The 21853-nt window shown below is 43.3% G+C and overlaps 1 protein-coding gene across 1 annotated transcript in view; it reads left to right on the forward strand.

The window, feature by feature from the left end:
* The window catches only part of LOC103802204 (mineralocorticoid receptor-like), a 51707-nt gene that overhangs the window by 25973 nt on the left and 3881 nt on the right, over positions 1 to 21853 (forward strand). Inside the window, exons 4-5 of the mRNA XM_009074657.1 lie at positions 9431 to 9561; positions 13726 to 13883. Of these exons, the coding sequence (XP_009072905.1) occupies positions 9431 to 9561; positions 13726 to 13883 (289 nt within the window). The remainder of the gene's footprint in view (positions 1 to 9430; positions 9562 to 13725; positions 13884 to 21853) is intronic.

The following is a 21853-nucleotide window of genomic DNA, read 5'->3' on the forward strand; positions in this document are numbered from 1 at the left end:
CATGCTGGCATGCTGACAGACAGTATTAGAGCCCATACCCAAGCTGCATGCCCCAGTTTCCTTTGTGTTGAAACCAGGGCAGAGGAGAGGAGGAGGAGGAGGAGGAGAGGGTTGGTGTTTGCTTAGGTCTCACCCCATATGGCCGTGGGATGCAGCTAGACCTGCCATGTGCAAAGCATTTCCGTCGTACAGACGTTGCCTGTATCCACTAGAACACACTTGTGCTCTCATCAGAGTGCTCTCACAATTCGGGAGACATGACCTCTCTTTGCCAAAGTTGTGCTGACTTTCTTCCCTCACAGCATATTTATTTATCTATTCATGCTCCTCTTGTAATCGTTTTGCTAGATATAGAAACGAGAGTTACTAACCTCTGGTCTCTTGAGTGCTCCCTTCCCACTCTCAGACCTGTTTTAAGAAATCAGTCACGTTTGTCACCTTCCACAACTTTTATAAGGGCAATTTAAGCAATAAGCTGCACAGCACAGTTAGGAGTTCAGCAGTTCCGTATTTAAGTTGCTTTACAGCTCATGGATGGATGCCATCTGCTCTTTGTGATTTATTACTATTCATTTTGCTGTTGGTTGGGTTGTGTTTTTTTTCTTTCTAAACCCTCTTCTACTCACACAATCTGAAACTAGTTCTCACATTCACTGAAAAGGGAGGCTCCAGCGCAGAGCCTTCCTGGGTTCCTCTGTGGAAGGCACTGGTGCAAAGATTTTGCTTAACTTTTCTCATCTTTCTCGAACACTTCTTTTTCATTTTGGTCATCAGTTGGCCCAATGGATGTTCTGGCAGGTTTCCATGTGTTCGAAAGGATTTGACCATTAGTTTTTATGACTTGCCCAATGATTTTACTTTTAACAGGGCACAATTATGCTCTCTTAATATTGTCTCAGCACAACTCTGGGACATCCACAAGCCTTTTGGGAGGGTGTCTTTCCCCTCCTCTCAAGATCCTTGGCAGGAAGGGTTGGGATAGAGGTTTGTTCCTTGCAAGTGTCTGTCTGAACGTGCTGCTTTAATCTTTCTGCACATCAATGAGCGGTTTGCTGTTGTCTCCAAATGCCTTTCACGTGCCTAGTGCTTTCTTTTGCTACTTTCTCTGTGGAGTTAAATATGATTAAAAGGAAAATTAGGAAGTTGTTTTTCCAAACCGGTGTGAGAGGAAGGTTGACTTCCAGAAAATGCCAAGTTTTGCATGTGAGTGTGAGCAAAGTCTTGATTTTTGAGGCATTGTTGAAGTAAGAGGAGAATTGCTGCTGCGTGTGGAATAGAGCAGTAATTTTGTTGATGAACCACTGCAAGTGACAATGAGCCCTGACAGAATGGGTGTATTAAACAATACCTGTTGGGCATCTTTTCTGGCTGGCAATACCTTTCTCTGATGAACTTTCTAAAAGAGAGTATTTATTGTCATGTGTATATTATCATCACTTATTATTGAATGTGGTATTGAAAAAAAGTATTTTTGGTAAAGGCATAATTATGTATTTTCTCATTTAAACTGTGTTTTGTCTCTTTTGAAATGCAAATGTGAACCAAAAGAGAGTATTTGGTATCAGCATTCTGCTAACTGCATAATTAACTGTTAATACCAGCAGATACTTGGGGTTTTTTGCTATTGATGTGCTTGGGATTTTAGGGTTATGTAACTGGGTGATTATTAAGTTGGATTTTAGCACAAGTTTTCTGTTAGTGATTGGGAGCTGAAGCACTCCTTTGGCAATCATTATCCATGGAATGGTGCCAATTCCTTGGTTGATAGGCGTGTTACAGGAAGATACTTTGCTGAAACTTTTAAAGCAGCTCTAAATTTCTTAGCATCAGTTATCTGGGATGGTATTCTCTAGGACCACCATGAGGATTTTCTTGGGAGAAAACAAATTGTCAGACTTGACTCCTTTTCAGTTTAAAATTGCCACATTGAGTTTTAAAACTGCCAATTGCCTGGGTGGCTAAAGCCAGAAGTACCAGCTGATGTCTGTAGATCTGTTTTAAAGTGAAATGATCTTCCTTGTCAGATTGTCAGTGTTCAGAACTGGTGGTGCTCAGTCCAGTCCCAGTTTTGTCCTGGGTTTGGCAGCTCCTTCTGCCAAGGTCATTGCTGTAGTGGCAGTGCCCCCAGCTATGCACCCCTCATTCTGCAGCATCCCTGTCACCTGGAAAGAAGCTTGTGGGGTGAAATGTATTACTTTGATAGTGGTGGGTTAGCACATTCTTGTGGCAGAGTTGGTGGGGAAGGATCATTCCTGAAGTATTTCTCTTGCAGCAACTTTTAGAGCAGCAACCAGTGGCTGTGATGTCACCTGGCTGAGATCCACCATTGCTGGTGTATAGGCAGCAGGGTGGTCATCTGGGGCTGTCACCTCTAGGTTAAAACTTCCCTGGATAAACTGCCTAAGTCCCAACCTCTCTTTGTCCATGGCACCTTATACAGCTGCAGGGTAATAGTTGAATTCTCTATCCCTTGCTGCTTAGGAAGAGCACCTACTGCCTCACCAGGAGGACAGGTTGCTGGTGGTGCCAGGGATGGGGAATTTATTTCTGATGGCTTACTGACAAGTTGTAGGGCAAATGGGCACAACCCAAATTTCTCTCCAGTAGAAACCCTTAACAAAACTGCCATGAATTTCAGCAGTATTGAGTGCCCAGATTCAAGGCAACAGCTATTTTTGCCTTCCTGGAAGGTGATGACTCTTAAGTTTTACCTTAAGAGTTGAAGGCAATGTGTTGAAAGGAGTATGTTTTATCTCTTTCTGCTGTGGCTTGCAGAGTAAGCAGAGATTAGAAAGTGCTGAATAAGAAAGAAGTACCAAATGAAAAGTCATAATTGAATTTTGCCTGAATTCTGCATGTATTTTGGCTTGGATTTTGATCAGTGCAATAACTTAATGATGCTGCTCTGGTACTGCTGACTTTGGTTGCCTTTATAATGGCTTGAGGATGGTCAGCAGGTGTCTGGGTACAATCCATTGAGCCAAGGGATGCACAGTGTTTCCCAGTGTTGCTGCACACACAGCAGTGAGGGATTGCCCCTTTGCATGGAAGAATTGGTTCAGTTTCATGCTTGGTACTGTCATTCTGTTGCCACTGTTAGAGCTGTTGAAGTAAAATAATCCCTCAAGAAACAGCAAATTGTTGTTACAGTAATATATTTATCTTTCTTTCCCAAAGAACCTCAAAACCTTTTCCAGTCAAGAAAGCCCTTCTAAGGCAGGTGAGATAATTCAGACCAAGGGCTTTTCTGATTAGATGGTTTGAGCAGCTGAACAAGGGATTCTATGATCCCATGTCCCTGGTCTTTTTCCCTCTTTATCCACAGCATCCTTGCCTTGCCCTCAGAGTCTCTGGTGATGTTTCACTCCTCTGTCTGCCAAGTTCAAACTAACTTCTTCTGGCATGGGAGGACTCATACCTTGTTTTCTGAAGTTTCCAAAGAGGTTTTGACCTTCAAGATTTTGGCAAGTTTTCTTGTTGGGTTGCATTTGTTTGATTGTTTATTTGTTTTGGTTTTGTTACAGCTTAATGTGCTTTCTGAATTTCCCTGAAATCAATTTAAATGATGGACAACCTTCAATGGATACAAGTTTTAAGGATTCTTGGTTATAAAATTGGAAAAGGCTCTTACAGTGGTAAAAAGTGTAAAATCAGGAAACACAAAGAATATCTTTGACATCAGACTTTTGTTGCACATCTTGCTTGGTCTTCTCCTAAGTCTTTTCTGATCTGCAGGGGCCAAGGGACTAAGCTGCATGTTTGTTCTTCTGAGGTTCTGTGAAAGGGAATGCTTTGGCCCATTTTTTCTTGGGATTATCAGCAAGCCACTTGAGCACTGATGGAACCTCAACATACACATCACAGCTTTCCCTGTATTCATTTCCCTGTCTAATTTGGGAAGATGCCTTGTGCTGCAGCTTTGCGTAGTATCCATGAGAAAGTAAATAAAACATGGTATCAGGTTTGGTTTGGGGCTGAGTTTTGTCTGTCAGTGAATATTTCTTGATGTGTGGGTTCCTCTCTTTGGTTACGGTCAGTTGAGTTGCAGTTTCCATCCTCAGCAAGATTTATGTTACTAGACTTTATGATGACTTCATAAAAGACAAGTTACTTATTCATAAAAAGCTGTTTCTGTTCATCATGCCTGTAGTTTCACAGTTTTGATGTGGCTGTTTGGTTTCTCTGGAGATCACTTAAGGGTATTAATGAGATATATGACTGGTTTGGTATTTAAGATGCCTTGTCTTAAATAGTTTCTTCAAGCCATCCCTCCTCTCCTGGTGTGACTGCTGAAATTGTACAGATTTGTTGGATTTGGGTGGCTCATCCCTTGGTGATGTGAGTCATCACTTCTGTTTCAGCCATGTGCTCAAGCCACTCACCTCTGTGTAAAAGGATGAGAACAGGAGGATCTGGGTTGGTTTGCCATGTTTTCATCCACAAAAGTAGCTCTGCATAGCTAGATCTTGAGAATGAGATAGACTGAGGTGCTGGGCCAGTACTGCAGGGCTTGTTTCCATGCGGCCTGCCCATGGAAGGAAGGTTGGAGATCTGGAGTCAATTTTGGGAACAAGGATAGCAGAGATGAGAGAGTTGAGGTCACAGGGATGACATAGGGTGAGAGGGAAGTCCCATATCAAGTATGGAGAAAGATAAGACCAGGCAAAGTACCAGGGAGTTTCTCAACTAAGAGCATGTTTGCTGTGGTTCATGGAGAGAAATGCAATGGCAGGAACAAAACTTCTTGTCCCACTGAGATGGTGGAGGTGCCTTGGAGGGATTTAGAATCATAGAATCGTAAAATCGAACAGGTTGGAAGAGACCTCCAAGATCATTGAGTCCAACCCTACCATGGTTACTAGACCATGGCACTAAGTGCCACATCCAGTCTCAGCTGGAAAACCTCCAGGGATGGGGAATCCACCACCTCCCTGGGCAGCACATTCCAATGCCTGAGCACACTCTCTGTAAAAAATCTCTTCCTGGCAGAAATGCTTACCTTGTCTCCTCCTGAGGAAAAGGAGGAAAATGCAGCAGCTGTTCAGTTCCAGTAGGGATGTGGTGACCAGTTACCACAAGGTTCCCATGGTCAAAGAGTCTGTGCAGGAGCAGATGGGAACTGGGCAGAGCATTTGCTGGGGCCAATGGGCTGGTGGCAGCCTCTGCCTGTCTGCAGGGCTGTGGCTGCAGGAAAGGTCAGGCAGAATGTGAGCTGGGCATTAAATTAAGCCTGTAAGGAGACACTCAGGGAACTTAAGATGGATTAATTTAAGGTGTAAAGTTTAAAGCGTATTATTACGAAGGAGGATTAAGCTAAACTGAGCTAATGACACCACTTTTGAATGCATAGCCACACAGCGGATTCAGAGCTTTGGCTCCACGCCTTTTATTACTTAAATGTACTTACCTTCTTAAATGTCCCCATAAAGATATATGCTCTTATATTCCAGATCTCCATGTTTTCCTTTTTCCATGTCGAGAAGTTTAGATGTCAGAGGTAGAATTTGGTTTGGTAGGAAGGTTAGGTAGGGGGAAGGAGACATAGATGTCTGTTTTAGCTCTTCCCTGTGATGGCAGTGGCACTTGATGTGACTTGATGATATTTATTCTTAGATGATGCATTCAGTAAGGAAGAGATAACTTCATGCATGTTATGTAGGAGAAGAAAAAGCTGCATGAAGACCTCATAGCAGCCTTTCAGTGTCTGAAGGGGCCTACAGGGAAGCTGCAGAGGGACTCTGTTAGGAGCTGCAGGGACAGGACAAGGGGCAATGGGTACAAATTAAAAGAGGTGAAATTTAGGTCAGATGTTAGGCAGAAGTTTTCCCTGTGAGGATGGTGAGACACTGTCCCAGGTTGCCCAGGGAGGCTGTGGCTGCCCCAACCCTGGCAGTGTTCACAGCCAGGTTGGATGAGCCTTGAGCAACCTGCTCTGGTGGGAGGTGTCCCTGCCCAGGGCAGGGGTTGGGACTAGATGATCTGTAAGGTGCATTCCAACCCCTAAAAATCTATGATTCTGTGTTGACATGCCCAAATGTCTGTGTGTTCCTTCTCTTTTAACATATTTCTATTGCTTTATTTTGTTGTTACTCTCATGGTGTTGGGATATCTGTGATTGCAGCATCCAAATTTTTGCAAAGCTCTGTACCCTCTTATTTTACAGTGTGGTTTAAAATCAAACTGTAAACTCCCCACAAAATGCTTAGCTTGCATTAAACAGAGTCATGAATTAACTAGCATAATTTGTCGTTAGTAATAATTCATAAATAAGTAATAAATCACCTGAATTGGTTTTTCAGGAGGGAAACTGATTTGAAATTACAAGTTTGAGTAAGTTAAACAAACCACTTAGTAACTCCTTCTGTGTATAAGTTTATCCCACTACAAACAATGCCGTTAGGTTTTCCTCGAGGGTAAGGTAAATATCAATATTTGTAAGTAGATAAAAGACTAAATATTTAAAAGAAAGACAGAAAAATAACTAAATAACACCTGACTATTACGGAAATTCTTCTATTTAGGCAATCATATAAAAGCAAAACAAGTACAAAGAAAACACATGGTTGAAGAAGTGAAATGTCACAAAAAATGCAATGCAATGTGAAAAGTACAGGGTTTGAGTCAGAATACTTTTACATTGCATCTCACAGAGAGTGTTTTTCTACACTGTTTAGTGAAAGCATAAGAAACCTGAGACAAAACATCATAATGTTTCATTTTATTATTTGCTGTGTGGCTTGTGGTATGTGATGAAAGGTCTTGTGCTTCTCCTCTCTGTGGAGGTCAAACACAGATGGAGGTGGTGGCAGCAGCTTTATGTTCTGGGGCTGGAGAAACTAACCTTGGTGTCCTGTAAAAGCATTGATGAATATAATAGACTGTTCTTACTTTGAATCCTCCTGTCTTTGGCAGTCTGAGATATACCTTAATTTTTTTTTTTTCAAATACATATTCCCCTTACTAATCATTTGCCTTTTCATTTCAGCATGTATCATGCTGAGTCTCCAGGGAGTGGTCAGTTAGAAGCCACTGTTATTGGTCCTAATCTTGTTTTCAAGATGAGACTGGTTGTGACTCTTAGTGCCATGGTCTAGTAATCACAGTACGGTTGGACTCAATGATCTTGGACGTCTTTTCCAACCTGGTGGATTCTATGATTCTAGACCTGGATTGCTAATTCTGGGAAGAGGGAGGGGAGCAGGAGGGATCAGACTTCCCTCCTTGGGGTCTTCTGGGACCCTTTTTCCCCAGCTGTCTCTAGGTGAGCTCAGAGGTGCCTGCAGCCCTTTGGGCTCTGGGCAATAACAACTTGTCAGGCAGGAGGACCTCGAGCTGGATTAGGGGGATGTCCCCAAAGAGGGATGGGCTGCATCATGCAGTGTCCAAATGAGAAGGAGCCCCCACCCCTGGCACACTCAGTCCTCCATCCTAAGGACTCATCTACACACTGGGAGAGGTCCAGGGGTGGCTGTGCTCGGTGGGGGCCACCAACTTCAGGCAGACCTGGAGCTGGAGCAGGACCCTAGGCACAGCAGCTTCAGAAATGCCCATTTGTGTGTGTGTCTGCTGTCTTTTAATTCTGCAAATCCTTTTCTGCTCCATCTGATTCCAGTTCTCAGGGTCACTTTGTGTGCATTTGTAGTACACAACCAGCACTGAGAGTGTGCAAGTGATGTCTCTAAGTCCTCTGCAGCACATGACTGGGCTTGTGTGCATCCAGCCTCCCAAAGAGAGGGCCAAGTGGCATTTCCATCAGCATCCAAAGCATCCAAAGACTATTTTCTATTCATTTTCTTCTCTGCAGTCCATGCTGCACAATAAAAACAAATAAATATGGCATTACTGCTACTATTAAATTAAATTTAAAAAAGAAGCTGGCAATTCTTAGTCTCCAGAAGAGGGTGGAGCAGGGGGAAAGTGCAGAGCCCATATAACAATGGGGAGTCTGCTTTTATGGGTATTAAGGAGGAAAATAAAATCTGCCCTGGCAGTAGTGAAATACAACACCAGGAAGATTATGTCAGCCTTTGTTTGCACACAGTATGATTCTTCTCTTTCACCAGCCAATTTGTATATTTGAAAAGGCAGTTGCTTGGTTAAAATAATTAGCTGAACTTCATCCAATTCCATCCAATTCCACAATTATGTGGGAAAAAAAAAAGACCTTTGAAGAAATACAGACAAATGGGTTTGAGTAATTTAAAAAAAAAAAAAAAAAAGTAGTGGTCACTGAACAACTAGAGTTGTCTAAATAAGTGTAAATACCTGCATATATGTGTGTGTGTGTGTGTGTGTGTGATAGTTTCAGCTGAGCCAGGAAATTCTGGATGGCTGCTGTAGCCATTGTGGTTTGGGATGACAGCTTTAGAAGTTCAGCAAAATCCTAACTAATTCTGCCTGAAACTCAGGCAGGATAGGTTAGCCTGGGGTTACCTCAGAGGAGAGAGAGAAGGTCCAAAGCTAAATTTATGAAAGTATGTTTAAAGAAAAGAAAAAGTAAACTGAACATAAGTCATCCTAATTATTTTGCAGTTTAACAGGCAAAAATCTGCATTAATGAACAAGTTCCTTGTTTTATGTATTCTTGTATTCCAGATTATTTTAGATTACTATTTTGGAAAAAAAAACCACATGATTTTTTTAATATTTCAGTGTTTGAACAAGAGGTGTCAACTGATGGGGGAGGGGGTTATATCATTTAGAACATGGGTGTAGGTTTCTCAGTTGTTCTGATCCCTTCAGCAGGCACATTTCCATCAGCCAGGGCAGAGCTGAACAAACACTGACAATTCAAGTAAATTTTAAAACATCATTGCCAGTTCATTAACATCATTTGTGTATCAAACTCAAATGACATTTGTTGCTGTTCCTTTCAGGGGGTGGAGGTTAGTGTTGCCTATGGTGTAGTGAATTGGCATGGCATGGCACACATGGCATGGGGCTGTTCAGCCTGGAGAAGAGAAGACTCTGTGGAGACCTCAGAGCAGCTTTTCAATATCTGAAGTCTGTACAAGGAGCTGGAGAGGGACTCTGTGTTAGGAACTGCAGGGACAGGACAAGTGGTAATGGGTTCAAATTGAAGGAGGGAAAGTCTAGGTTAGATGTGAGAAAAACGTTTTTCTTGTGAGGGTGGTGAGACACTGTCCCAGGTTGCCCAGGGAGGCTGTGGCTGCCCCAGCCCTGGTGGTGTTCAAGGCCAGGTTGGATGAAGCCTCGAGCAATCTGATCTAGTGAGGAGGTGTCCCTGCCCAGGGTCTGGGGCAACTCCATATTCCCCTGTTCCCCAGCTCTTTACAGCATGTCTCACTGCCCTCTGTGTGATCAGTGTTTGATTTCTAGGTCACACCTCTCTTTACCCATGTGTAGGCTCCCCCATGCACGTTGTGCTCTGCCATATTTATCCTCTGGATTTTGTTTTTTCTCTTTGCAGGGAACGGATGCGCCAGTCTGCCATGTTTGAACTGTGCCAGGGGATGCACCAGATCAGTCTGCAGTTTGTTCGTCTGCAGCTTAGCTTTGAGGAGTACACTATCATGAAAGTTTTGCTGCTTTTAAGCACAGGTAAGTTGGATTCATAGTTACATGGGAATATTTGAAAATACTCCAATTCACAAAGCGATGCAGTGATTTTAACTAATGTGACAAAAGAGCTAAACTGTTTCCAGCTGGGATGCAGAAATAAGCCTGGTTTTCTGTCTTGGGGTTTATCTGCAATTAGCACGGGAAGTGTCTTTGCAATTTGGATGTGTCATGTGCATTGGAGGGACAGGAGTGGACAGGGAAGGGACTTTAGCCACCCTCTCTGTAGGCTGACCACACAAGTTGGCCAGACATGCCAAGAAAGTGCCACAGCTGTAGGGATTGAGGGAAAATCCCTGCTCAACATTCAAAGCCACCAAAGTTTGTCTGACTTAACATCACCTTCAAGACCAAAAGATGTACATTGCCTGTACCACAGAGCAAATGATTTTGTAATGCCAAGTGACTTGGGAATGGTAAGCCCTTACACAGGGTTCTGAAAGAGTAATAAATGACAGTGTGTGCTTTGTTTTTCTCTGGAGCATCATTCTTTGAGTTTTAAAATACAAAATTACATCTTGGCATTTGTTGCAGCACTGTGTAGTAATTAGCAGATCTCTTGGTCTTATCTTACTGAAAATATTGGAACACTCCTGTCCCAGTACAGTTGTATAAATACACAGACAGTTTGTACATTACTTTTCCATCAGTCTTGGTGAAAAAGCTAGTTACCTGTAACCAAACTTTCTTCTCTAGAATCCTGCTCCTTTTTGTGGGACCCACTCAGTGACATCATGATGTCACTTCAGTGACCTCCCTGGGCAAGGATTCCCCTGGCAGTAGGTGGCTGGATGTAGGGGTATTGCACAGGGAGAGAAGGAGCAGGAGATCACAGGGACTTATGTGCTTATTCTGGCTTTCACTCAAGCTGTCAGCAGCAGGATGTGTGTCCAAGGACACCAGGGGCTGCCAGGGCTCATGCTGCACAGAGCATGTCCCCATTTGGTGGTGAGTGGAGCCCCTTGAGGTCCTGCTGCCTTCTCCCATCAGCCCACCTTCTGCCAAAGATGAGAGAACAAGTGAATGGCAAGCAGTAGGCATGAGTTGTGCAGGACTGGAAGGCATTTATCACTGAAACCACTGCAGGCTGATGCAGCAACAGATTTAGGCACCCAGGAGCCTCCTGAGTCCCCACACATGGCATGGACATGCTGGCTGCAGGAGCAGATAGGTGGCCATGAAAGGATTTGCAACATCCAGCAAAAGCAAGAGGTGAGGTGGTGTGATGGGCACTTTTCCCTGCCTGCAGTGCCTTTCACCCATCCCACCCAGCTGGTAGCTCTGTGGTTAGAGTATCTGCCTTGGAAGGAGGATGGGAAGCTGCAGTTCCCATCAGAACTGGAGAGGATTTGGATCCACTAACAGAAACCTCCTGGGGCTGTAAGGTTTTCTTGTGCTCAGCTGTCTCCCTCCCTCCCTCCCTCTGACTGAAGCCATTCCAGCTCTCTGGGATGGAGAGAGACACCTCTGGGTGAGGAGCACTTGTGTCCTGGCCTGTGGAGTCTGACCCCCAGGTCCCACCCCACCGAGGGATGGAGGAAGTGTCTGCCAGTGAAACTGGAACTGTGGGGAGTTAAGATGCCCCAGGGATGCTTTTTTGAAGGTTGTCACTCATGTTGTCTCCAGAAGCAACTAGCAGTGCTTCACATGGATGTGCTCAGGGCACGCAGGCTCCCAAAATGTTCTTCAGGTGGTGTCTGGATTGATGTCTGCTGCTTTTTAATCAGCCCTAAAGGGGGAGAATCTTTAGAAAAAGAACCTGAAGGCATTGTAAAAACACAGCAAAATGTCTTTAAGCTAAGTATTTATTATTCTACCCTCTGGAGAGTGTTAAGTAATGAGTTATTGCAAGAATCTGTTAGGTGAGATCAGCTTGGCCAATTAACTTCAGTGAGCTGAGTCTCTTTGAAGCACACACCATGGTCACTAGAAAACCTGCTAAAAATAGTTTGTTTTGGGAGAATCAGGATATTTACATTAGAGAGAGAGAGAGAGAGAAGGGAGAGCAAAATGGAAATGAAGACAGTGGTAAAACCCAGAGAGTGTCATGTGAAGGGTAACAAACCTGGTTTAGAATCGTTGCACCTTGGTACAATCTCATGATGGAAAACACCAGGTTTGTTTTAATTTACTTTTTTTTTCTATGGAATCATGTGATGAGCAGAGTATAAGTTATTCTGAAACTTTCATGATGACCACATCAAGGAAGTTTCACTCCCATATACATGTGGAAGAAACCACACATTACAACTCAATTGTTTTCTTGCTTTCCTCAGACCATAGATTTTGGGAGCTTACCAACAGCATTGCTGCATTTAATAAGTAAAATCAGAAACAACTGGGCAAACCTCCAGAATTTCATGTTTTGCTTGAGTTCTCTTTATTTGTGGTCTTTCTTAATAATCTGGCTGGGTTGATGGTATAATAATTTTCAGACAGAACAGTAAAACACATAGTAGTAGACAAAGAAAAGAGTGGCTCTAACAGTCTTTAAGCAGCATGTAGGAATATAAGCCTGTGAGTATTAAAGGAACAGTAAAGCCCATGCATTTTGTGTAAGGGCCACAGCATATTCTGATGGCTTTACTCATCTTGATTGGTGCCTCTGTATTCTTTCAGCTTGAACTGAATGTGTAGATTTGTTCCAGACAGTTTCATTTATCTGTCAGCCAACTGACTCAGAGAGTTTACATCTAGAATTTAAAAAATAATGTTATGTTTATAAAATATTAATAGATAATGTTTATACTGTGATTAGATAATACAAATATTTAGCAAGCAATAGGCAGGTCTATGTGTTACCTCCAAGACTTTTTCTAAAGATTTCTTGTGCCCCCTTCCAGCACTTGGTGGCCTCAAGTCCTTGTTGCTCATGTGGTGGTACAGCTCCTCCTTGTTTTCCACTGCTAAATTGCTCTGGTAGATACTGGTGCTTTTTCTTAAAGCTTCTACTCTGGAGCTGTTTGGGCAGTTATCACATGTTTATGATGTGATTTCAGTGAGATAAAGGGCAGTTCACAGGATTTCAAAGAGAAGAGAATGGATGAACAAGACAATTTCTGTCAAAATGTTAAGTCAAGGTAAGCTAAATTGGAATAGCACCTCTTTTTCTTTCCTTTCTTGAGAGGTAATTTCCCATTTAGCTTACTCTGATGTAGCTTTCTGGCTTGCTTAAGAAATAAACTCACTCCTGTACAGTATAGTATTTTATTTTCCTTCTGTGGACTATCATTAAGAGATACAGAGAATAAAACACTCGCTGGCTAAGCAGTGTTCAACCAATTCAGATACTAAACACCAGAATATTTTGAGTAATGTTATTAATAACCTCTTCGGAGTTTTCATAGTCATCTGATCCTAATAAGCCATTCCTGTTCAGGGCAGAACCTGCTGAAGTGCAAGGGTATTTGCAATCTGTAAAGAAACAGTGTATTTGCTTTTGTAATTAGTTGTGTTGATACCAGTCACAGTAAAAAGTATCAGAAATCTCTACTTTTAGCCCAGTTGTGAAGATGGCAGATGGAATCTTTAACAGGACACTAGAAATGCTTGCAACTGTCTGGGGTGGTCAAACACTGGGTCAGGATGCCTGTTGGGAAAAGAGTCTTCTGTTCCATGCAGAATCGTTTGGTTTGTCCTAGGTGTTATGCAGATGCTTGCTAACATTCAAGGGAATTTTAGATCTGACTTGATGGCATCAAAATGTGTCACTTGGTCTAGCATTTCTGCAGATAACAGCTGTAATTCTGTACCTTCTCCTCCTCTGCCAAGTGTGGGAACTCGTTCAAGACTGATAAATCACGTCTTCCACTTCTAAAAAAATCCTCTTGATCCATCTGCTTTTTTTTTTAATGTGGTTGGATTGTATTAGAAACAGTTTGGACATGAGGGTAGCATGTGTCATTTTTCTGAGATGTTATCTCGTCCTCTGCCACAGCCTCTGCAATCACACATCTGGAGAGGATGCCTGAATTGCTTGGAAATCTGTATGATGTTGTTGATCCCTTACCAATGTCTGTAAAATTATGGACTTTGCTTAAAGGTTTAATTCCTTCATCCATTAACTGGTGTAACTGTTTAAGTATGCACATCAAAATAATAAGCAATGCAGTTAATATTAATTTCAGACTGTCTTTTCAATGACAGTTCCCAAGGATGGTCTCAAAAGCCAAGCTGCATTTGAAGAAATGAGGGCAAATTACATTAAAGAACTAAAGAAGATGGTAACTAAATGTCCAAGTAACTCTGGGCAAAGCTGGCAGAGATTCTACCAACTGACTAAACTTCTTGACTCCATGCATGATGTAAGTATAACTCCTCAGGGAGTGCAGAAAAATTAAGAAAAAAAAAAATCTCTCCATTAAGGTCAACCAGTAGTCTTTAATTGTGTTAACCAACAGGGAGACAAGAAATTAAATTCTTTTTAAAGGAACATCTGAGAGAAGTTGTTAGATAAATTTAAGGACAACTGCCAAGTTAAATAAGAAAATAGAAGTCATTAAGGGCTGGGTCCTGCTGCCTTCTCCTGTGTTAAATGGTGGTGTGTTCCTCCAGTGATTCATGTAGTCAGTAGAGCTGTTAGTGAGGCCAGAGGCTCTGCAGCTGGAGAGGTGATGCTAAATGTGACCCTGCTCCATGCAGAGCTAGTGCACCACACAGAGCATCACGAGTCCCAGTGCAAGCTGCTGGATCAGCGTGTCACACATCCAACACACCTGATGTGCTCATAAATCTTGGACTAATTTGGGGATCTTTTACAGCTGGGATTGTAAGAATGATGACTTTAAAAGATGTGTTAAGACCGTAGCCATCTTGGCTCTTCAAAGCTTTATTTGAGCTTTTGAAGTATAAGATTCCTTGTTGGGTTATTTCTCTCTGGCCTTGCCTCATTCCAGTGTGAGCTGTTGTTTTGCATGTGGCAGGTGTGAGATGTGATAAGGGACATGGGGAACTATAAGGTTAGTCTCAAAGCACCCAAGCTGTTGATGCCTCCACCCAGAGTGACTCTGAGGGGTTGTGGTAGGTGCACAGAACCAGCTTGTGATTGCCATTGTGACCTGGAATGTTGAGCTGTTTGGTTGGGGGAAACCTGGTTCTAGCCAGTAAGATGGTTGAGTGCAAAGATTTACCTCTCCAGGTGCTTTGAGCAGCATCATAGGTGTATCTCCATTAACCTTCTGTAACAGAGCCTGCACAGAGGAGGCAAGTGACCCAGTTGTTAGGGTCTCCTCAAGCCAAGAGGTTTTCCCAGTGCCCCCCAAGAGTGCTCCAGCCTATTGCTGGCACCCATCCTCTCTGAAGCTGTACCATGGTGCAGCAAGTGACAGGAGACTCATGGGGCCCATGAGAGTGATGTTCAGTCATGTTTGAGTCCTCCCGTGAGCGGAGACTGAGGCCCAGCAACGTGCTGATCAACTCCCAGTAAAAACTGGTGAACTGCAGCCAGGGTGGAAACTGTCCTACTCCATTCTGGGTGTACAGGGAAGGAACTTTGCTGCATGAAGAACCTACAGCTTTCAGAGCTTGCATATAAATGTGCTTCTTTGTACTCGACTTAAATTTCATTTCGTGGAGACAGTACAGTACAGTGCACTTCAGGTCAAAGCCGTATAAGAGCCTGAGGTCTGTTTACAGAACGTACATATGGAATTATTTTTCAAATATTGTTCTGTTGTTCATTAAAACATTGCAAGTCTTAGTGGGAGGCAGGGAGAGTATTATTAGTACTGCAGTAATAACTTATTCTTCAGAGATCAGGTTTCACTTAGTCGGTGCCAGCAAAGGAAGTTGTAGTGTTTTAGTGGAAAGAACAGGGATGGGTGATAAAATCATTTGCAAGAATTCACATCTGAACCTTGAGGCAGCACAACAAGCATTTGTGGAGTTTTCTAATCCTCTTCAGGCTAGGCAGTGTCTGTGATTTGTTAGAGAAATGGGTGTGTTTGTGCACTCAAGGTGACTGGCTGACAGGCTTAACTGGGAACGCTACCGTGTCCTACAGACATTTTCCAAAACACAGCGTTGGCCGTGGGGAGCTGAACTAACCAGAGGAAGCAGCTCGCTCTTGTATTTTATTTAATTTTTAATTAAGCTATTTTTACATGACTTTTGTTTTAATAGAGCACTTTCTTTCAAAGGACTTTTTAAAGAAAGTCCCATTGTCAGCATTCTCTGCTGAAAAGGCCAGTTGTGTGCACAACAGTGAGTCCTTTCACGGGTGATACTGGAGACTTGTTCAACAAAGGCACGTGTTTAATTTTTTCCTCGTTAAAAATGGTGGGGGTTTTTTTTCTGGCTTTTTGAAACCCATTAGAATAAATTTAGAGTGGCAATAATATTAATGAGAAGTGAGAATTATTATTCTCCTCTCCCCACCACCTGTTAGTGCAGGATTTCTCCATTCAATCCGTGTAAATGTAAATTATTTTTTTTTTTGCTCAGTTCCTCAGGATAGGAGGAACGCTTTCTCAGCTGTCACCTATGTATTTTTAACTTACTCCATTATAATTTTAGAGGGTGAGAATATATTTGGTGCTGAGAGGTCTAACTGAAGCTCAGGCTCCATGTTTACATGCTGCTCTAGCCACAGCATTGGCATTTGCAATGCAAGCCTGAAGGGACTGGTGCAGAATTCATGCTAGTTCAGCCCTCCTGCTGCATCCAGCTTTTCTGTCAGAGCAGCATCTCATCACTTGTGAAGTTCTCTTTACCTGAGAGTAGTGGCAAACAATAAAAAAATACTGCTCCTTTGCACCTTCACACTTGCTTTCATTGACCTCATTTTTAACTAGTCGTTCTGAGAACTATGTGAAATAAGGTGCATGAAAATATCAAATTTGCAGTATGCTTGGCTTATATAATATGAGAAAGCAAAAAAAACCCCACGAACAAGATGGTTTTACATTGCTCAGTATACTAAATCATTCATCCACACAGTGAACATATGTGCAGGTAGAAAAGTGCCGAGCTGAGGGGAAAAAAATGAAATTTTCAAGAAGGCCAGGTAGGCATTTAAGTATTTGAAAACATCAGCAACTTTATTTAATGATCCATAAAGGCTCAAAGCACTGAAAGTGCAACTGCAAAATAAGAGATCAAAACCCATCCCAAGCAGACAGGATAAACAGGGTTTCACGCTCGTGAACTCCTGCGCTCGGCCTTGGGAGCATGGCCTGTCATCTGTGTCATGCTGCACCAAAATGCTCCTGATTTGCATGATGCAGTGAGGAAGCAGTGGCTGCTGACAGTGTCAGTCTGGCTGCACAGCACTCCCTTCCTCTCCCTCAGCATGAGATGATCATAGAATCAGCCTGGTTGGAAGAGACCTCAAAAATCATCAAGTCCAACCCTACCGTGGTCACTAGACCATGGCACTAAGTGCCACATCCAGTCTCAGCTTGAAAACCTCCAGGGATGGGGAATCCACCACCTCCCTGGGCAGCACATTCCAATGCCTGAGCACTCTCTCTCCCTAAAAAATCTCTTCCTAATCTCCAACCTAACCCTCCCCTGGCAGAGCTTGAGTCTGTGCCCTCTTGTCCTGCTGCTGGTTGCCTGGGAGAAGAGACCAATGGAGAGGATTAGCTTGTTGCCATTTACTTGCTCTTGTTCTATGGCTCAGTTTTGATGGTGTGGAAGGACCCCAGGGTGGGTAACTTCTTGGAGTGCTGAGGGCAGCAAGGTAATCAATATACCATCCCTGGAAGTGTTCAAAAAAATGTAGATGTGGCACTTAGGGACATGGTTTAGCAGTGGACTTGGCAGCGCTGGGTTAATGGTGGGACTCACTGACCTTAGAGGTCTTTTCCAACCTTAATGATTCTATGATTCTGTATTTCCTTCTCATAGGGATCGTATTTCTTGCTATTGTGGCTGGCTCTCATGTCATTTCCTGAAGCAGCCTTGTGTTAAGAGCCCTAGTGTAGCAAGGACAACCCACCTCTCTACCCAGAACATAAAGGTTTTGGCCTTGTGCGTGTGAATGGCCGTGAGCATGTCAGGGAGAGATGCACGTGCAGCACTTGGAAGTAGGTGAAGTGCCTTATGTGATCAGAGAAACGACACGAAGCAACATTAGAAACAGATGTACTACACATGGTATCAAAAACTTCCTTTGGATCCTCCTTGTCATCTCCTGTTGGCTTTGGCAGGAAGGGTTGTATCTTGCATGGCAAGCCACATTTCATATAGAGACTGTAGTGTATGGTTAGGGGGTTTGCAGAACGAAAGTTGAATTTGGTTTCAGTCTGGCTGATACTGAACAGACCTTGAGTGAAGAGGGTTTTTGTTTGGATGCCATGACATTAAACCCTAATGTGAACCTTCCCCTTGTCTTGGCAAGACAGCACCCTGCGCTGTCATTTGCTTGTTGACATTTTCTGCCAAACAAAAATACATTCTTTAAGGCTCATGCTGCTGAATAATTAATTTTCTTTGTGGTTCCTGAAGGGAATGCTTTATAGCTGAGGTGGATCTTTCCGTAGGCTGAGGGCGCCAGGATTTCACTCGCTGAAAGAGCTGACAGTGGGAAGAAGGGCACAGATCCTCCAGGGGCAGGTTTGCAAGGAATGCTGTGCTGGATACAAATGTGCCTCTGCAGGTGCTTAATCCTGCAGATATGAAGCTGCAGATGAGCCCCTCAGCTGTCATCCACAATTTTGGGTGCGCTTACTTTTGCTACCGAGCTGCCAAAGTTGTGTCCCACAGTTTGGAGATTTGTTTTAGTCCCAAGTGCATGAATTCTAAGGGTAAGTGTTTTCTGGGCAAGGAAAGAAAGGCAGAGGAAGTTGAGGCTGTTCAGGCTGGAGAAGAGAAGGTTGTCTGGAGAACTCATAGCAACCTTCCAGTATCTCAAGAGGCTTCAGGGAAGCTGCAGAGAGAGACACTCTTGGTTAGGAGCTGCAATGACAGGACAAGGGGCAATGGGTACAAATTGAAAGAGGGGACATTTAGGTTAGATATTAGAAAGTTTCTTCCTGTGAGAGTGGTTAAGACACTGGCACAGGTTGCCCAGGGAGGTAGGAGATGCCTCAACACTGGCAGTGTTCACAGCCAGGTTGGATGAAGCCTTGAGCAACCTGCTCTGGTGGGATGTGTCCCTGCTCAGGGCAGGGGTTGGGACTGGATGATCTCTAGGGTTCTGCTCCCAGTGTGGCCTGTACTAGAGCAGCAGCGAGGTAGGAGTTTGCTGGGTGTGTGTTGCAGCAGCTAATGCATCTGTCGAGTAAGAAATTGATTCCCAGCTCCCTAACGTAGACAGAAGCTACTCTGCGGGTCATCTTACTCAGTTTGTGATGGTTGGATCTCTTGGATGTTCGCTGGAGAAGGGCAGAACCCCACTACTGTTGACAGAAGGGCAATGAGGATGTGACTCAAAGTTTGCCCTGGCCAAAGGGCTGAGGATGCTTCACTGGTGTGTGATGCTGTGGGTTCACATACATCCTCCAGGCATACAAAATTAGTTCAGCTCAGCTTCCTCCTTGGCAAGTGCTGTGGTTTCAGTGTGCACATGTTTATGAAGAAAGCACAGAGAAATGAGTGAAGTTCCTCAGTCAGATGAATGCCCCTGTCCAGGCAGAACTAGTGTCCCTGTTTGCTCTGTCAGATACTGTTAGTGCCTAATCCATATGCATTTTATCCACCTTTTACTCCTTGCTAGCATGAAGTAAATGCATTGCATAGGTGTGATCAGAAGCTTCATCCCTTGATCTTAACTTGTGTTCCTTGTGTTTGTGGAAGGTTTTACTCTTGGGTTAAGCATTCAAGATTTCATAGGCAGATAAGAATTGGCCTCTGTGGGCAGCAAGGGATGTATGTACCTCCAAGAATTAGACTGTGAGCCATCCCAGGGGAGGAGTATCTTTCTCCTGAGCCCTCAGAGTAATAATTGATTTACATCATGGAATTGTCATAGGACTGGGAGCAAAAAGGAATATAGTAGTAATGGAATAATCAAGACCTGATTGTCAGTGGATTTCCTTAACCTTACTGGTTGTGGGCTCAGGAGCTTTGTATCCACTGCACAAAGAGGAAAAAGCAGCAAGTGGCAACAGTTCCAGACTTGCCCAGGGTTCTTTGCTGGGTGAGCAGAGACCTGTTCCTGAAATGGACAGAGAAAAGTTTTGAAGTGTCTTTGTCTTTTTTATTTTAAGGGGAGAACACTGAGGTTTCTGACAGTAATAGCTGTAGCTAATAATAGGAAGAAATTACTCAGCATTGTGTTGTTACCCTACTGCTGTCTTAATTGCTGTATCAGTAGGCTTAATCACAAAGATGCTCCTGATAGAGAAGTGACTGTGGGCTTTCATACCACACTCAGAGATTCTGAAATAATATAAAGTCAGAAAAATAAGCACAGCAATGTGCAGCCTTGCCAATCCAAGAGTTCTTACCATTTCTGGAAAGGCAAAGGCATGGGGCAATTTCCAGCCTGAAATAAATTCTTTTTGCTGTAAAAAAAATTCTGCAAGTGCTCAAAGGTCACTGTAACTGTATTAACTTCAGGGACTTCATTAAAAGATTCATTTTTTTAATTATGAAGAACAGTATGGGTGAAAAAGTCCATTTTATGGAAACCACACCTTAATAACAGAAAATTACATTTGATTAATACTCCTATTTCTCAGAGGTGCTTAATACAGCATACAAATGCAAAGATTGATTAAGTAAAAAAAAATCTCAGAATTACTAAGACTGCTGTAGCCTTGAAAATGTTTTAGCACAGCACAGTCTCTACAGGGTAGTGATGAGAGAAAGCTTCATAATTAATGACTGAAGTGCTGAAGGGTTATAAGGAGCAGCTGATCCGCTCACTGGCAGAAGAGCTGTCATGTCTTACAGCAGTCTTGGTGACATGGATGTGATAATTCTGACCTGAGTTTCTCCATCCACACAACCCAGCTTAGAGTCATTTATTTCGCAGTATTTGCCTGCCTGGAAAGGCTGAAATCTCCATTCTGGCAGATGCCAAGGCCACAGCTGGGTGAAGCCTGGCACTGCCCACCAGGAGCAGAGCAGTACCTGATCCCCCCACGTGCAGAGAAGGGCTTGCAATGCTATCGGAGTTTTATTGCCAGCTCCAAAGTGTTGATGAACTACCTCCTAAAGTGGTAAGAACAATGTCCTGGTTGCACCCTAGGGAAATGGGAATTATTTTCGTGGTGGCCTTAGCTGCACTGTCTGTGCACTGCTAAGCTGTAACTCTTCTCAAGTGTGCTTCAGCAGCTGAAATAATTGAGATTGTAAAAGCAAAGACATTTCTAGTCACCACGGCACTGCTTGTGAAAACAGTGGTGCTTTCATTCTCACTGCTTAATTGGAGTTGTCTTTCATGCTGCTGGACTGGAGGAGGTGTCAGCATTTCCAGTATAAACTACCAGAAATAGAGGGTAAAAGCGATCAGGTATAGTGTAGTCAGGAGTTGTCAGAGCACAGGCATTTTTCAAGCCTTTTTCAAACAACCAGAAGTATATTTGATCTAGGAAATTCATAAGCCACATTCAGAAGTGCTGGAGAACTTGTGTTGCCTTGCTTGTAACCTGTGGTGCATCAGTCACTGTCACTGCAATGACAGGCATATGTTCCAAAAGGAAATTAGGGGAAATTCAGGTAAGATATTAGGAAAAAGTTTTTTCCTATGAGGGTGATGAGACACTGGCACAGGTTGCCCAGGGAGGCTGTGACTGCCCCAACCCTGGCAGTGTTCACAGCCAGGTTGGATGAGCCTTGAGCAACCTGCTCTGGTGGGAGGTGTCCCTGCCCAGGGCAGGGGTTGGGGCTGGATCATCTCTGAGCTCCATTCCAGCCCCTAAAATTCTACAATTCTATGAAAACAAACTTTTTCATTTCCTTACTGAAGAGAGAACTTCTTTTTAAAGCAAACAACTAGCTGAATTATTTACCTGTTATACATCAAAACAATGTCAGACAAATGTTGCTTGAGATGCAGAGGCAGGAACTTAAATTTCAAAATTAGCATTGCCTGTAGAACCTGAGGTTTTCATCCCTTTAGTGCATCTTCATGCCAAGGCTGCTGGGCTGGCCAGGAGGGATGGGACCTCTGAAAATGTATGAGAAGGCGCTGCAGAAAAAGGTCAGATACAACTTTCTGTATCTGACTTTATCATTGCTGTTTACATTTTAGTACTTCTGAGTTGGCCTTCAATTCTCCCACATTCCTTCCTCTTTATTTTAAACTGATGCTTCCCCATCCCCAAAAGCCACACAAAGCTTTTAAGGTTGAAGTGAAAAAGGTTCTGAATGCAATCCCATGTTC

Source organism: Acanthisitta chloris, unplaced genomic scaffold (assembly GCF_000695815.1).
Source record: "Acanthisitta chloris isolate BGI_N310 unplaced genomic scaffold, ASM69581v1 scaffold17485, whole genome shotgun sequence".
Taxonomy (NCBI): domain Eukaryota; kingdom Metazoa; phylum Chordata; class Aves; order Passeriformes; family Acanthisittidae; genus Acanthisitta; species Acanthisitta chloris.